Here is an 18,089-nt window from a genome sequence, read left to right as displayed (position 1 = left end):
AACCTAATTATTAGATGTAAAAGAGAGAGGGGGAAAAAAGTCAGATAAAATGCTTATTTGTCCTGAGTGCTCTCAGGCAGTCTCACCCCAGCCCCTGCTCAATGAAACTTCCTGGTAGACACTGTTGAGGTAAAAGATGGTTCTTTACTTCCATTCAAAGTACAGATCAAGCAGCATTCTGAAAAAGAGGCAGGTTTCAGTGTTACTGGCTTTTGTTCCCTGCAAAATTTCACTTTTAGTTATTAAAGTATTCAGTGTAGGAAACAAATTTTTAACCCATTTCTCATGTTACCAACACACAAAAAACAAAATTTGATATCTTGGGGTTTATTTGCTGAGGGCACTTCCCATAAAAGTGAGTGAGTATGCATTGGAAAATGTGTCTGGGTAACTCCTTAAGGATAAATGTTAGTCACAATCGTTCCACCTCCAACCCCCAACTCTCGCCCCTAGCACCCTCCCCACCTCCTGACTTCCCGCCTCTCCAGGGCTGGTGACCTAATAGCATTTTTCTTCATGCATATTTTGGCTTCGCCCCATGGCCTGGCTGCCTTCGTCTGTCTGAGTCTTTTGAAATTCCTGCATGTTCGCCCCAGATTAAACCGAGTGTGTCTCAGGATGTGTGTTCCGTTTGGTTCTTTCCCCTTAACGTTCCCTGTGCAACGTGTCTGGGGGGGGGGGGGGGGGGGGGGGGAGAGGACGGGACGGGGAGGCGCGGGAGGGGCAGAGGCGAGGAGCTGTCCCCTTGCACGTTTCCAATCGCATTACGTGAACAAATAGCGGAGGGGTGGCCAGGCCAGAACGGCTTGTGTAACTTTGCAAACGTGCCAGAAAGTTTAAAATCTCTCCTCCTTCCTTCACTCCAGACACTGCCGGCTCGCCGGGCCGCCGCGCCGCTCCCCATCGCCTTCCAGAGCGCTGGGAACGAGCAGAGGCGGGTGCCACGTCCCAGCAGCCGCCTGGACTGGAGAAGGGTCTGCAGCCCAACCTTGGCACTGCTTGCTGGGGACTACGAGACCCGCGCTCCGCTGCCTTCCTGGTGGAAGAGTTCGCCCTCCCTCACGTGATTTCTGTCCAGTTTTCCTTTTCTCTGAGCTACGTCCTCCCGGAGTGGGGGCAATCGGAGAAGGGGAGAGATGCGCTTCGCCTGGACCGCGCTCCTGCTGGGGCCGCTGCAGCTCTGCACGGTCCTGCGCTGCGCCCCGCCGGCCGCCGGCCAGCAGCAGCCCCCTCGCGATCCCCCGGCGGCTCCGGGCGCCTGGAGCCAGAAGATCCAGTGGGAGAACAACGGGCAGGTGTTCAGCCTGCTGAGCCTGGGCTCGCAGTACCAGCCGCAGCGCCGACGGGACCCGAGCGCCACCGCCCCGGGCGCCGCCAACGCTGCCGCCCAGCAGCCGCGCACGCCGATCCTGCTGCTCCGCAACAACCGCACGGCGGCGACTCGGGCGCGGACCGCTGCCCCGTCGGGTGCCGCCGGCGGCCGCCCCAGGCCCGCCGCCCGCCACTGGTTCCAGGCTGGCTACTCGTCGTCCGGGACCCGCGACGCTGGCCCCGCGCGCGCGAGTAACCGGACCACGTCCGCAGAGCGCCCGGCACTCAGTAACTTGAGGCTGCCTAGCCGCGTGGACGGCATGGTGGGAGACGACCCATACAACCCTTACAAGTACTCCGACGACAACCCCTATTACAACTACTACGACACGTATGAAAGGCCCCGGCCTGGGAGCAGGTACCGACCCGGCTATGGCACCGGCTACTTCCAGTACGGTAAGCACCCCAAGTCTCAGGAGCCACCCGGGCACCCCTTCCCCAACGTGGCTGGTGGCTCCCCGACGTGGCTGCCAGGGCGCGGCAGGCCCGAGCCCCCGCAGGTCCGACCCCTCCCCCTGCGCCTGCAGAGGCAGCCCTGGAATCTGGTGCAAACCGCGCGCCTGGCCCCTCCTGCTTCCTTTCCACATTGCTCTGCAGCCCCAGGCATCCCCCATTCTTCTGCTACTCGCAGCCCCACACTAAAACAGCAGTCCGGCTGGGTAGAGGTTGAGGAGTTAAGGGACACGGAGGGACCAGTGGCCAGGGCAGGGGGCGCAGGGTTGTCTCACTATGCCCATCACCTGCTGACGTTTAGGTCTCCCGGACCTGGTGCCAGATCCCTACTACATCCAGGCGTCCACTTACGTGCAAAAGATGTCCATGTACAACCTGAGATGCGCTGCGGAGGAAAACTGCTTGGCCAGGTACGAGCTGAGATATCAGCGGCCTGGCTCCCCTCTTGGCTCCAGGGACTCATCAGGTCCCTGGTTCTGACTACTCTTGTTCCTAACAGACAAGAGTTGGAAGTGGAACAAGAGCTGGGAAGTAGGACTTGAACTCCTGGGCACCGTGACCTGGATGGACAGAGAAAAATTTTAAGATTTCTGTGGGTTCTGTCTTTCAAACTGCAGCACAAATCAAGGAGATGGAGCAAATCTTTCTCCCAAGTGTGTTTGTGTGTATGTGTGTGTGTGTGTGTGTGTGGGTAGGGGGGTGGCTCTGTCTGTTTTCCAAGATCCTTCAACTTTGAAGCCAACTGTTTCCAATAACTTTTTATTAAACAACTAGCTGTACAATAACATGGAAAATATTGTAATCAAAGAGCTTGTTAATATACCCTTAAAAGACTGGGGGCTAATTTGCCACTGAGGAACCCCTTATTGGCAAAGGTTAAGTTTTCTCCTTTTGTTTGAAGCCATAATTAACTTAGCTATTTGGGTGTCACTACAGCCAGAATAAGACTATGAACAAGAACTTTGTTTTTCCATCAGTCCTAAAATAAAATCATAGTAATAGATTTCTCTGCAGTTGCAGCTGGGAAACCAGCGGAGGGAGCTAGAGGACGTTTTGATAGGTCTCAGAAATTTTTACACTGTAAAATAAGGTCATTAGTCATCAGTAGTATTTGAATGCATATTCACACAAAATAGTATATTAGAAGGAACATAGTAATGTTTATTCATATATTTCTTCCACTGTGACCCTTTATAATTTCAGGCTAAAGGAAGAGAAGAAAATCGAAGCTCATCATTTTCATTCTTGAGTCTTGCATCACTAACACCATTGCGCTCCCTATACTATTACAGTAATGCTGTTGTTTTGAAGACAGTGAAGTTACAAAATTATTTGTCTAAAATTATTTGTGTACTTTTTAGAGTGATTTCCCCACTTAACATCATAGTTATTTGTTCAAGAAATGTATTGTTAAATTCAAAGTTCTTAACAGGTAAATATGATTTTTTTTTTAATCTGGGATAATTTCCACCTCAGTTTCACTCATTCATATGGTTAAACTTGACTTGATTATAAGTATAAAGTTTACTTATCACTTGTTATTTTAAAATATTTTTTAAATCATTGATTTCAGAGAGAAGAAGGGAGAGGGAGAGATAGAAACATCAATGATGAGAGAGAATCATTGATTGGCTGTCCCCTGCATGCCCCCTACTGGGGATTGAGCCCAAAACCCTGGCATGTGCCCTGACCAGGAATCAAACTGTGACCTCCTGGTTCATAGGTTGATGCTCAACCACTGAGCCACGCCAGCAAGACCATAATACTAATTTTATTGTTTTTATATTTATACTGAGGATTTCCATAGTTGTCATTCACTCACCCATTCAATATATATTTACAGAGCTCTGACTACTTGCCAGGCACTCTTCTAAGATCTGGAGATTCCACAATAATAAGCAAAATGCCCTGACTCTTGAACCCATAGTCTAGTTGGAGGAGTGGGAGAGTCACCATTATATACTGAAAAGGTTTTGCTTGTAATTTTCTCTTTAGTTAATAGTCTGTGAAAATAATAATGTTTCTTTTTTTTAAATGACAGCTCAGCATATAGAGCAGATGTCAGAGATTATGATCACAGGGTGCTGCTAAGATTTCCCCAAAGAGTGAAAAATCAAGGGACATCAGATTTCTTACCAAGCCGACCAAGATATTCCTGGGAATGGCACAGTTGTCACCAGTAAGTGGATGGGCCTCCTGGGTACTTTTGAGTTGGTTTTGTATTTTTCAAATGATTTTTACACAAAGGGAGAAAATTGCTGTCTTTTACATTTAGAATTTTTCTCTATATAGTCTGACATAATCAATGGAATCTGTCTTTAAAATAATACATCAATTATTAGATCCTGTTATCTTTTAAATTAGAAACTCTAAGTCCAGTTTATTAAAACTGTTGATAGGGTTCAGTGATTGGATTCACTAGAATTTTACTTCAATATATTTCAAGCAGATTTATAAAAAAGCCCATTGCAGCCAAGATCATCTGTAGTTAGCATTTAACAGCATTTAATAAAGACCACAAGTTGTTATTAAAAGGGTTCAGATACCTTTCTCAAAGAAAGGTGTATATGATATACTCCATGAGCTGAGAAGACCTATCTCCATCTTTCAAAAGACCTGTATCAATACAACTTTGCCTGTTCTGTCCTAAATTTAAAGATTTCCACATTAGGTTATTCTGTAATTAGCCTAGATAAATTGCTCAGGTGTTTATTGCCAGAAAATCCTGATATGTGCCCTTAAACTTTCTTCAGTTTGATCCATTTCCTTTTGTTCTCTTCCTAATGGGAGCAGATGAATAACTCAGCATGTTCTCTTTCATGAAATGATAACAATAGATATGAGCACCTAATGTGCTGATAAAATAGAATTATTCATTTCCAAATAAAAGTTTATACTCATTAAAATAATAATGGTGGATAAAACATACCATTTTCTCTTTTGTGTTTCAGTAATGATTTTAAATCTATGGGAACTCAAATTTCTAAAATCTCACAGAAACCTCCCAAGGGTCGTGTGCTCTTCTTTTTTGGAATGAAAGATCAGTATAGCAGCCAAGGGAAATATAGTAGAAAACACATGGCAAGTTTCACTTAAACACAGAAATTTACTGTCTATTTCTATTTAATATTCAAAGATAAAACAGGGTATAATAGAAAAGCAAAACACTCAAAATATGTCTTTTTCTTCCAAGTAGCAAAGTTGAAAACTTAGTTTTTATAGACTTCTGACCCTGGATGGAGGCAGGGTCGGGGGGTGAGGGGAGATAATGCATGAATCTGGCTTTAAAAAGATAAACATTATCTTAATTTCAATGTGCAGACACACGGGTGGGGCAGCGGGAAGTCATCTGAAGTTCTCACTGCTTTTTCTCTCTCTGCCACTGCCCGCTGTCCACTGTCTCTGTGTTGTGGGGCACACTAGACATTACCACAGCATGGATGAATTCAGCCACTATGACCTGCTTGATGCCAGCACCCAGAGGAGAGTGGCTGAAGGCCACAAAGCAAGTTTCTGTCTGGAGGACACATCCTGTGACTATGGCTACCACAGGCGGTTTGCATGTACTGCGCACACACAGGTAGGTTGGCATCATCAAATCAGGCATCTGCAGGCTTCAGAGAGAAAACAAAGGGGTCTCCTATTTCCTTTCCTCCCGCCTGCCTTTTACAAACTGCTTCATTTAGGGGTTATCTAGTCAAGATAGGAGATAACTGAGAAAACAAAAGTGAAGTCTTGATGATCCAAATTATTTTGAAAGTATTTTATCATCACAGAAGGTCACTGCAGACTCATTATGTTCCACAATCAAAAGCAGCACTTTACTCTCTGAAAAAGTCTGAATGGTTTCCATATCTGCGCTCATTCTGTATTCTTTCACCGGCTTGGTAAGTAACTGTAGAAAAGATACCTGTTTTCCTACCTGCAAAACCTAGTATGCTAAAAATAGGATGCCCGGTGATTATGGTTAGCAAAAGGAGAGAAAGTAGGCTTCTTAAAAAGCACTTTAAAAAACTGTCTCTTTTAATCATGTAAATAAAAGCAGAAGGATACAATTTCTTTCTTTACACATATATATTTAAGACTACAGTATAATTGATGTCAGATGTTCTTTGGATGAATTCTTAAAAATCATGCTGAACTAAGCAATTTGTGCGTCCTATAATGGGAAAATCTGTGTCAGTTCAAAGCCATGCCAGTATTTCCATAAGAAACTCTAATTTGTAAAAGGACATTATAATTTTACTCCTGCCGAAATCTTGGCAAGGAGTAGTGAGTGTATATGTCTCGGGGCAAGGGAAAGCAAATTCCAGGGCTGTGGCAGGAAGCCGTTGGTGACCTAAATGTTACTGCTGCTTCTTTCTCGAAGCTTAGAATATGAGAGCAATTGGAGGGGGTAGGGTTCAATTCCATGTGCCCTGCGGCAACACTTATTCTTTAAGCAAAAGAAGATGTAACCTACCCATACCTTACAGATGTGTGTCTATAGAAATTCCTTTTTCACTCTGAGAGGCCCCCAGGACCTGCCTGTGAAGGGGCCTAGTTTATTCTTTTCATTCAGAAAGAGGCACTGTGGGATAGCTCACTGCTGAAATACATGAATCTAGGACTACAGGTATTTATAGCACTTCTGTCTCTCAATTCTTGGGGTCACTCCACTTCATTTTGTATGGTAGCTTTCCCCTTAACCATCTCATTAATGTCCTATTAACTACTATTCACCAGGTCTCATATTATAAGCAATTTGTGTTTTCCACTTAGACTGGCATATCATTTAAAGGAAAAAATATTTCTCTCAAAGCCCCAATATTGACTTAGAATAGTTGTATTATAATGTTGATTAAATGTATCCAAATATAAAACTAGATATAACTTCCTTATATTTATCCTATATAATAAAAGGCTAATATGCAAATCGACCGAATAGCAAATGACTGGTTGTTATGACATGCACTGACCACCAGGGGGCAGATGCTCAACGCAGGAGCTGCCCCCTGGTGGTCAGTGCGCTCCCACAGGGGGAGCACCGCTCAGAAGCCGGGCTCACAGCTGGCAAGCGTAGCGGCAGTGGCAGGAGTCTCTCTTGCCTTTGCAAAAGCACTAAGGATGTCCAACTGACAGTTTAGGCCCGCTTCCCGCGGGGAGCAGGCCTAAGCCGTCAGTCAGACATCCCCCAAGGGCTCTCAGACTGTGAGAGGGCGCAGGCCCGGCTGAGGGGACCCCCCCCCCCCCCCCGACCATGAGTGTACAAATTTCGTGCACCGGGCCTCTAGTACTTTCATAAAAAATTTATGTTAAATGTATACAAAACTAGAAACTGTCAGATTAACTTACTGTATCAGTTGTGTTTTGCTAAAACCAAACAGCTAATTTAGACAGCCTCAGGTAAGGTTCTACATTTAATCTGGTTTTAAAGCATGACTTTGAATATATGAAATACCTGTTTCCTTAATGGCCTTAAAAACTCCCATATTTGTTTGCTAGTTCAAATAACCAAAGCTCATACTTAACTTCTGCCAGCTGAGTCATGCTAGAGTACCAGTTCCAGCATTCTTTAAAGCTCTTTTATTTACTTGAAAGTAATATTAACGTTGTAGCACTATTTAAACCTGGATTAAAGAGATATCTATTCCAATGACATCCTTGTAATGCCATAAATTTAGTAGTAGCAACAGCAACAACAATAAGAGCTAACACTTATTAAGTATTTATTATGTGCCAGAACAAATGATATGCTGGGATAAGAAAGCAAAAATTATTCTATTACATATTTACTCCTTAACATACTGTTAATGCATTGGTATGAGCAAAGGTGGGTACATGGTTCTCACTGCTGTGGCACAGGTACTTCTGAGTGTGGCCTGTCCATGCTACATTGTGTGTGGTATGAGAGCACAATTCTTCCTCTTTCTCCCCAAATCAGGTTATCATCAAACCAGCACTGGTAGGACACGCTTAGATGATTTTGCCATCTCTTTGGAACCAAGGTGATCTTAAGCACCAAAGCAATTTGGGGTGCTGAAATTAAATAGCAGTATTGAGTTAAAATGACTCTAGCATATGCTTTTTAATTTACTTTAGATTACCATTAGAATGAAAATACAACAGTAAAAATTCTTGTGAAGAACTAATAGATTTGAGACTGCACCTACAGACTTCAGTATGAACAAACTTCTCCAGACTATAACTTTCCGGAGAGCAAAGACTGTATCCCATTGGTATTCTTCTCCTCGCAGCCTATAGAAGTCACTCATTTACTTGCTGACATGAGTACCTTAGCAAGTGAAGTGAGGTGGGATGTGTACATTGAGACATACATTCATCCCTTTAATTCAACAAGATATTTCAGTGACTATATGAGAAAGGGTACAGTGTGGTGGGGAACATCAGAGACTCTGGATCCGAATGCCTAAACTCAAAACCAACTCAGCCACTTATAAGCTATATATCTTCCACAAGTTATTTGACCTTACTGTGCCTCAGATTCCTTATTTGTAAAATAGGGATAATAATAGCACCTGCCTCATGTAGTTCTGGGAACTAAATTTATGTTTAAAATGATTCCTGGCATGTAATACATAATTACTGTTAGCTATTCAAAAATGCAATCATAGACCTTACCCTTAGGGAGCTTACAACCTTCAGTTAGATGTTTTTATATAGTATGATTATAATTCAGAGCAGAAAAGGATAAATACTATAAAAGCTATATACACAAGAAAGTATCATGGGCAGAGTACAGGAAGTAATTTCCAAAGGTCGAAATTGGGGAAGGTTGTACTGAGAAGAGAATATTTGAGCTAAATTGATTAGTATGTGACCTTTATTCTTGAGCTGGTGATAGTCTAGAATTTTGGCGGAGGTCTATTTTGTCACTTAAGATTATACTTATCACTGGTGATTTATGATACTTTTATGAAGCTAGATATACTACTACTTATATTAGGCAGGTTTTTTTGTTTGTTTTTTGGCTGGAGGTGCTATAAAGCTGAGTAAAAATATATTTCTCAAGGGAGATGCAATATAAGTATAGTTGTACTTACAAACTCTTGTAAGTACTAACTTAAAATCTAATTTACAAATAATATGCATATTCCCTCTCCTCCCTCTCTCTCTCTCTCTCTCTTTCTCTCTCTCTCTCTTTTTGTTAATCCTTTATCCAAGGATATTTTCCCATTGATTTTTAGGGAGAGTGGAAGAGAGAGGGAAAGAGAGAGAAACATCGATGTGAGAGAAACACATCAATTGGTTGCCTCCTGCATGAGCCCCAACCAGGGCCCATGCCAGGGAGAAGCCTGCAACCAAGGTACGTGCCCTTGACCAGAATCAAACCCAGGTCCCTTTGGTCCACAGGCTGACGCTCTACCCACTGAGCCAAACTGGCTAGGGTTAATATGCATATTCTTTAGCATACTCTAACCATACACCATCTTTTTAAATTTTTTATTTTATTTGTTTTAGGGGTTGAGTCCTGGCTGTTATGATACTTACAATGCAGACATAGACTGCCAGTGGATTGACATCACAGATGTAGCACCTGGAAACTACATCCTAAAGGTAGAGACCTTTGAGAATATATAGCTGTAACTTATTTCCACTGCAATTTGATAGATCCCTTTCTCTGGATTCAAATGTTAGATAATCATGACCCTGAAAGCAATTATACATTTTGTATAACTATTTCTAAATGATCCCAGATATATGATTTTTTATTTTATATATATATATATATATATATATATATATATATATATACACACACACACACACACACACACACACACATACATATACGGTAGTTGTTGTTGTTGTTGATAGTATTACAGATATCTCCCAAAATGTCTTATTTTTAAAAACTTGAGGGGAAAATATACAACCTCTCCAGAGTTTAACCGTTTGCCTAAAATTTCACCCTCCCTGCCTCTATGAGTTGAAGCATGGTAGCCCTATGAAAACAGGAAGAAATTAACCAGTAAACACTGCTAATAAAATCTGAAATACAGATGATGTTTGTGTTGCCTAGGTCAGTGTGAACCCCAGCTACTTGGTGCCTGAATCGGACTATTCCAACAATGTCGTGCGCTGTGACATTCGCTACACAGGACATCATGCGTATGCCTCGGGCTGCACAATTTCACCGTGAGTCTGACTTGTCTAACTAAGTGATACTCTTTCCCAAGCATTTTAGTTCATCAACAGGCATTAAACAAATAATATTTGCTTCTATCATTAGTATAGCCTCCTTGCAAACTAGACCGGAGGTAGAAAATGGTCTGCACTATCACATAGCTGATCTTTTGTTGGCAATGCTAGAGAAAGAAGGGTGTACTCAGCTTTTTAGCATCTGAAAACTTAGTTCTGAAGAAACACACACCCACACACAGAGAACACACTGTTTACCCAGAAAGCATGTGTGGGGGCCGAATATGTGAAATATGCAATACGCAGTGTGGGTGACCTTGTGGGAGCCCAAACGGTTGGGTTTCCTGCTGCTGCCAGAGTCCATGACGGAGTTCTGGAGAAATTCCTAGAGTTCCTCAAAGTACATTCTGAAAAATCACTGCCTTAAAGAATGCAGCTGAAGGGATCAGACTGCCTGCTCTGTGAAAATCAAGAGTTCACATATCTGAGTTCTAGAACAAATACTGGGAAATATTCCACAAAAGAAGGGATGTGTGGAGGTACCTTCATCATTTTCTTAGTCCTGAAACCCTTCTCCAAATGACATCTTAGATAGCATCCCAGCACATTAATATTAACAGGAGTGGTGTGTTGATGACAGTACTTAGCGAAAGCTGGGCAGGTTTCCTGCTTGTCTGTCCGTCTCACCCTAATGCAGTGGTTCTCAACCTTCCTAATGCCGCGACCCTTTAATACAGTTCCTCATGTTGTGGTGACCCCTAACCATAAAATTATTTTCGTTGCTACTTCTTAACTGTAATGTTGCTACTGTTATGAATCGTAATGTAAATATCTGATCTGCAGGATGTATTTTCATTGTTACAAATTGAACATAATTAAAGCATAGTGATTAATAACAAAAACAATATGTAATTATATATGTGTTTTCCGATGGTCTTAGGCGACCCCTGTGAAAGGGTCGTTCGACCCCCAAAGGGGTCGTGACTCACAGGTTGGCGACCCACCGGTTGAGAACCGCTGCCCTAATGCCTTAAGCACTGCCTGCTTTAGTGTTGCTGGGTTAGAGAGTCTAACTACACGTGCCATCTGTGAGCGGCACCTTCTGAACAATGAGCACACCATGAGAGTGATACTGACAAAGCATCAGCTTTGCTTTGACGCTGGAGAGGCACCGGTGCCTCTGGGTCACACAGAAAGGTGTAACAGGTACACTAAAAACTCACAATTAATAGTAATTTCTCCCTGATGTACCAACCAGGACAGTGGTTCACCACACATGCACCTGTAGTTGTAGGTTTCCCCAAGACCACCTAAACCGGTTGTGCAGGTTCTGCCTTAGACCTGGGCTCCTGTCCCATGCTGCACTCACAGAGCCACCTCCTGTGGCTTGGGCTGCATTCACCTTACAGGGGCGCCTTTTCCTCATTCCCATGAATGAGCAAAGGCTGTGCTTTACAAGTGTCATCACGTGCCACTTTCCATCACATGCTATTCAAGGTCAATGAAGCTTGTAACTGCAAAGGGACAGCACTGAAAAAATGATGATTAAACATATTCTTATGAACGTGCCCACAACACAGGAAACCTGGATGGGTTTATGACCCATATAGTACAGAGCGATCACAGTGTAACTGCAAATCCCCAGAACAGCAATGGAATTTGAGCTAAAATAAATGGGTTATCTTAATTTTTATAATTCCTTCATTCTCTAATCCTTGGTACTCTCACACGTTCATTATGTATTTATTGAGGTCCTTCACTGGGTATTAGAGAGTAATGCAAGGATAAATAAGATCCCTGACCCTGTATAGCAATAATTCCAATAATTCCAATAAATTACTTGTGAATCTTTGTTCAATGTTTGTCTCTTGTTCTATTGTCATAGTTGGGACCTCGCTTCTTGTCTACTGTAAACCCATTACCAGGTATAGGTCTGCCACCATGTAGCCTCTTAGTCAATATTTGATTAATAGATAATTACCCTCTCTTTAGGGAATTGAGAGGGTGAGAGAAATACACAACTGTAATAAACAAACAATGAGGAGCTCCATGAGGGGTAAAATAAAATGCAGTGGGGCCAGGACCTCTGTAATAATAAGCTAGGTGACTCCCAGGTACAACCGCTAGCTTTGCTCCAGGATGAGGTCTGGAGAGATGACTCTGTTGTTTCACAGAATGTGTCTTGCTTTTCATCCAGTAGAATCCATTGAATTGGATGTTGCCAGACATTTCCTTTTTCTTTTTTTAAAATATGCTTTTATTGATTTCAGAGAGGAAGGGAGGAGAGAGAGAAACATCGATGATGAGAGAGAATCATTGATTGGCTGCCTCCTGCATGCCCCTACTGGGGATCAAACCCACAACCTGGGCATGTGCCCTGGCCGGGAATTGAACCTTGACGTCCTGGTTCATAGGTTGATGCTCAACCACCACTGAGCCACGCCAGCCAGGCTGCCAGATATTTTGAGCAAATAAAAATTGTTTTAGCCTAGAGTTGCCTTTTCTTTTTTTAACCGGTTGCCACTGACTGTAACTAAACTGCAAGAGTGGTTGAGGTAGAATTTTGATAATGAATATTGGTCAGATGAAAATGTGAGTTTAATAACCCATAGTTAGTGAATCATAAATAAGATCATACTTATCCATGAATGGAGAAAAATGGGAGAAGTGCAGAAACCTCGACTTGAGAAGGAAATCCTCCCCTTCAGCTGACTGCCTCTTACACTTTCACTTCCAGCCTCCCTTGCTAGGGATCAGAGTGCAGAGGAAGGGGAGATGTCCTCTGGCTGAGAATCAGGAGAGGCTTTAGGACAGCGTTTGGATTGGGCCTTGAAGGCTGAGGAGGACTGCACTGGAGAGTTTGGCAAGAGCATGCTCTGAATGTCAGAGGGAAGGTGGGGGAGAAGATTAACCAGGGAACTTATATGCATATATGCATAGCCAATGGACACAGACAATAGTGTGGAGAAGACCTGGAAAGGGTAGGTGCGGAGAGAAGGGGGTCAATGGGAAAAAAGGAGGAGGGACATCTGTAATAATATCAACAATAAACATAATTTTTTTAAAAAAGAGCATGCTGGGAGGAGTCAACATCACTAACACCTACATGACAGGAAGAAATTGCAGGATATGTTTGGAAAAGCAAGTGTTCTGGTTTGGCTAAAACATGTTTCATGGAGTGAAGAGTTAGGTAAAAAGGGTGGAGCAGTAAAATGGGACCAGATCAAAGAGAGCACTGAAGAGCAAGACAGAAAGTTAGAACTTCATTTTGGAGGCCATGCAGAGTCTTTATGGTTCTTGGGCGGGGAGCATACGTAGCCTAAAGTTATGTGGTCAGTCTGGTGACTGTAAGTAGCAGTGGGTGTGATTCCCTTGGTAGCGTTATTGTACTTTTTTAACTCTTAAAGACATATTACCTCTCAGTTTACTGATGTTTTTCACATGAATGAAATGTTTGAGAGCATTCATTGGTGTGAACAAAGCACCCAGTTAGAAAGTGTGTGCCTTTAATGTATCCTTTTCTCCCTCATTTTCCTCATTGTATACAAAACATATAGACCAAGTGACTTTGCGGTCCAGTTCAGTTCTATGATGCTACAATTAAGTTCTCTTCTCACAGACATTACTGTTGGGAAATTTATGATTTATGATTTAGACTAAGTGCATTCTTATTTCCTTTACATGGGGAATCTGTGATCATAATGTAAACACACTAATATTGATGTATTGGCTTTGATCCAGTGTCTTGCACATTAATGCCTCACTACACATCCCAAATCATGCTGGGAAAGGACTAATGCAGGACAGTGAGAGGCCATGGTCCTGCTTCTTGGTGCACATGCCATACTTGCTCCTTGGAGTGAACTCACCCAGGCAGAGCTGCTGTTCTGATGAGTCCTGCTTTACTTTTGGTTGTTTCAGTAGATTTTTTTTTTTTAACCATAAATATCAGGCATATACTTTCTGCTGCTGACAGAGTTACTTTCTTTAAATCAGAGTTAAAATCAAGTATTGTCCCTAGCTGCATTGTCCTGATATGCCAATGTTGCAGGTTCGATCCCCTGTCAGGGCATATATAAGAATTAGCCAATGAATGCATAAATAAATGGGAAAAGAAATTTATATTTCTCTCTCTCTCTCTCTCAAATAAAAAAAATATTTTTTCTCAATCAAGTATTAATGGATAATTTCATAAGGTAACTGCTGCTTAGGTGGAGGAAAAATGATATCTCAATTTTTTAAAAGATTGACTTCAAACTTGTCTACTGTATTCATTCATAATGTTATCAGGTTAATAACTTATCTTTTGTTTTTTAATATAGGTATTAAAAAGCAAGCCAAGACTCCCAATGGATAAATCAGTGCCTGGTGTTCTGAAGTGGGAAAAATAGATTAACTTCAGTAGGATTTATGCATTTTGAAAAAGAGAACAGAAAACAACAAATGAATTTTTGTTTGGACTTTTTTATAACTAAGCACATAACTGGATTTTGAACATTTAAATTGGCATTGTTTGGAAAAATTTTAATATTATTATCCACATTCTTTTGTGAATTAACATGTTTCAAGTCTGTAGTTGCACCCTTGGCTCTTTCAAAGAAATCTAAATTTATGCTCTTTTTGAAATTATAATACAGAAGAGAAAGTAATATTGCAATGAATGAGCCAAAATTACTTTGAACTGGGAATTTTCTAAAGTGCTATAACTTCAGTGAACTACGGTAATCATTGGCTTATATATGTCCTGGCTCCTACTGTTTAAATAGGTGTGGACACATTTGGTGCTGAGAAAGGAACAAATGCATTACCATTGGTCTCAAAAAATATTACTATATAGCAGAGAAATGGCAGTATATGTATTCAGATAGCTACATCCCTATATAAAATTTATGTTTACATTTTTTAATTAGTAGATAAACTTTCTTTCTGTCAAGTGTACAATTTCATTCTGACATACGTCAGCTTTTATTTTGGGACAAATTAAGTAATTGAGCTGCCCAACTCTCCCTGACATTTGTTGATGCTCCACTCTACTCTTTAATTTTCCTATGGGCAGAGACCTTTTAAGTGGCATCTTAAAATTACCCTTCTGGGGACTGGTATACATAGGACAACTGTGTCAGTGGGAAGTTATTCTGATGACAAACGTAATATATCCAAAGCTAATGCACAATTAAGTATATTGAAGTACTAGCCAAAATTTTTTTCTTACAGACATAAAATAAAAATCAAAATGAACACATCCCTCAAACTACAACTGTCTCTCAAATAATTTTTAAAAAGTAATGAAAACCATCTTAGAATTTTCAAATTTTCTACATTTAAAAAAATGTTCAGCTTTAAAAAGAGGAATGCTAGACAGTTTTAAGTTATCCAGAATAGATGACATAATGTGTGTGGATACAGGAACCATATCCTATGTCATCCAGGAATCAGTCATGTGTGTGTGTGCGTGTGTGTGTGTGTGTGTGTGTGTGTCTGAAATATAATCAAGATTAGAAAAGCACACAGCATTATGTACTTGAGGGGTTGGTGAATAAGGGTAAAAAAAAAAAAATACTTTCGGCAAAACCAAAGGCTGTGCTGCATAATGAGACAGCTGTGCTTTTATTTTAAACTGTGAAATCATGTGCCACAACAGAATTGGGAGGCTTTCTCTTTTTCCTAGATTCAAAAGGTGCAGAAAGAAATCAAATTACACTTTTAAGTTAGTGGTGCTTAAGCAGAAGTTTTTCTATATTAACCAGTATTAAAATCTCAAGCAAGGTACTTCAAGTGCCAGGACACACAGGTAGAATTTAAAAATGAGTTGGCATCCGTGTATTATATGCCATGGAGTTGTAAAGTCAACACCATTCAGCATTCACTCAGTGCCTAGAGCGGTGAGAGGTGCTAGAGATGGACAGTCATTGAGGGGTGGATAATGGAGGGCCACAGATCTACATCCGCCAGGGCACACTTCCCAACAGAGAACACAGACAGCTTAGTAGAGATCAGAGCCTTCACTGAGCTAGTATCTGAGCTATGGGATAGCTTCTTTGATGTACCTCTTTGCCTTAAATTGCTTTTTAGTTATAAGATTGCAGAAAGATACTTTCTTTTAGATTATAATATTTTCAAATATTTTAACATACTTACTTTTAGAAAAACAAAAAACTACTGTCAGTATTAATACTGAGCCAGACTGGCATCTACAGATTTAAGATCTATTAGTACAAGATTCTTACCCCTGTATTAAAAGCTAGCCAATATCATGGCCTTTGGATACACGAGATGATACATTTACTATCATTCATTAGGCCCTCCATCTGTCTGTCCATCCATCATCATTTGAGGGCCTAATATATGCCAGGCACTGACATGCTTGGCATTAGGATATAAAAAAGATTTTCTCTAACCTCAATTAAGTATTAAAAATGTCATTATTATCCTTTAGGTTCACTTTATTTCATTTTTAACAATTATAAGTACATGTCTAAAAATTTTTATTTTAAGCTCTATTGTTTTTCATGACCATATTTTATTTTAAAAATAAGTTAAAAATTAATAGTTATATGCATGTATGTGTTACTAATAATTAAAAATGTTTCCAATCCCTGAACTGTCTGCCTTTTAAGTATAAAATGTACTATTTGATTGATTTCGAAAAAAAAAAGTTTCGATTAGGAAGTAAAGATTTTTACTTAATCCTTATGTATTCTTCCCCCTCAGTCATCCCTCAACACTCCCTTAACACTCAATATTTTTGAACCTCAAGGGATCTCTTCTTTGAATAACCACAAAAACGCATAGAAAATGACTAGCTGGTAAAAGTTATCCATTAATAAAATAAACAATCCAGCCTTACAAACCCTAAATTAAAAAAATTAAATAGAAAGTAGGAATAATACAAAGAATGTTGGGTAGTGAAAAGAGACTGGCTTTTAAACTAATAAAGACTGTGAAAAAAATGGGCTAAACAGGGAAATAATTTAATGAGTCTTCCACACATCATATTAATGGCCTCATAATTATTCAGACCACAGTCTGGACTAAAGATGTCTTGACCTTGGGGGTGAGGATTCAGTTTCCCAGCAGTACCAGAACATATGAATCTATAACTTGCCTATTTTTAGGAAATCTTTACACTTTTACATAATAAATTTATTCACAATTTCAATCACTAGGGATTATTTGTAATAATGAACAATAATTGCTTTTTATTTGAAAACTCATAGAATAATCACATTTAAACATTCCAAATATTCAGATTTCAGAGGACATGCCATGCATTAAAATGATCATGGCACTGAGAAATCACCTTTAGCAAATTGTGTGAAATATACAATTTCTGGTCAGAAGATGTCTTATTTTAAAAATAGCCTTTTTGACACTAACAGTATAGTAACTGATAAGTAAAAAGTTACCCCTTTTCTACATTTTTTAATATTTAGAATCCATATTCACAAATAATACATTCAAACAACAGCTATATTTCATTTTCAGCTACCAAAAGTCCTGGGCCACTTTTAAACACTTCAAGCATTTCATTTATCTTTTAAACTAAAATGGTGCTGAATTATTTCAACTTGAATGTAAAAATGTGTTGTCTTAGTTCACAGGATATAAACATTTAATTAATATATAACTGCTTGCTACTAACTACATGTCATTTGATATTGTAATACTTTCAATGAAATTTTAGTATCTTCCAAAATTTTTAGGAATCCTATTTGTAAAACATCTGTAAGTTTTTTGAGGAGCTCTTAATTTACATGCCCTGACACTGGCTTTATAGTCTTTTTTACACTCTCACATTCTTTCATTGTATGCTATACTACGAGTGCAAAAATGCCTTGAATAAATGATTTCAAGTATCCATACTGGTCATTTGTTGTTACATATAAATAAATGATATGAACTTCATTTTAGGTTAAAATCTAAAAGCCCATGTATATGGTTTGTGGTTTTGCTTAGTTGCCTTTTGTATTAACAAACTGTTTAATAAGCTCACATGACTTGAAATTTGTCTATGATGGATAAAAGGAAATCTAGTTGATGTTTTAAAAAAGAAACTATCATATATGAATGGATCCTAACTTTTGTCACCATTACCAGTCACTTCAAGGACAGAGCAGGAATTG

General features: G+C 40.3%; 1 protein-coding gene across 2 annotated transcripts; it reads left to right on the top strand.

Moving 5' to 3' along the window:
* Positions 1 to 796: 796 nt before the first annotated feature.
* Positions 797 to 16,567, top strand: LOX (lysyl oxidase). Of its 2 annotated transcripts, XM_070412522.1 has the most exons (7): positions 801 to 1,767; positions 2,126 to 2,234; positions 3,866 to 4,003; positions 5,248 to 5,404; positions 9,286 to 9,381; positions 9,848 to 9,963; positions 14,289 to 16,567. In XM_070412522.1, the coding sequence occupies exons 1-7, from the start codon at positions 1,137 to 1,139 to the stop codon at positions 14,293 to 14,295; spliced, it is 1,254 nt and encodes a 417-aa protein (XP_070268623.1). In that variant the 5' UTR covers positions 801 to 1,136; the 3' UTR covers positions 14,296 to 16,567. The 2 variants fall into 2 exon arrangements, with proteins under 2 accessions (XP_070268624.1, XP_070268623.1); XM_070412523.1 differs by lacking the exon at positions 14,289 to 16,567 and having other exon boundaries at positions 797 to 1,767; positions 9,848 to 9,967.
* The last annotated feature ends 1,522 nt before the right edge of the window (positions 16,568 to 18,089 follow it).

The sequence above is a fragment of the Myotis yumanensis genome, unplaced genomic scaffold (genome assembly GCF_028538775.1).
Source record: "Myotis yumanensis isolate MYYU_CA2020_CCGP unplaced genomic scaffold, mMyoYum1.0.hap1 SCAF_4, whole genome shotgun sequence".
NCBI lineage: Eukaryota > Metazoa > Chordata > Mammalia > Chiroptera > Vespertilionidae > Myotis > Myotis yumanensis.
Note: the sequence above shows the minus strand (reverse complement) of the source record. Positions and strands in the feature narration are given on the sequence as shown.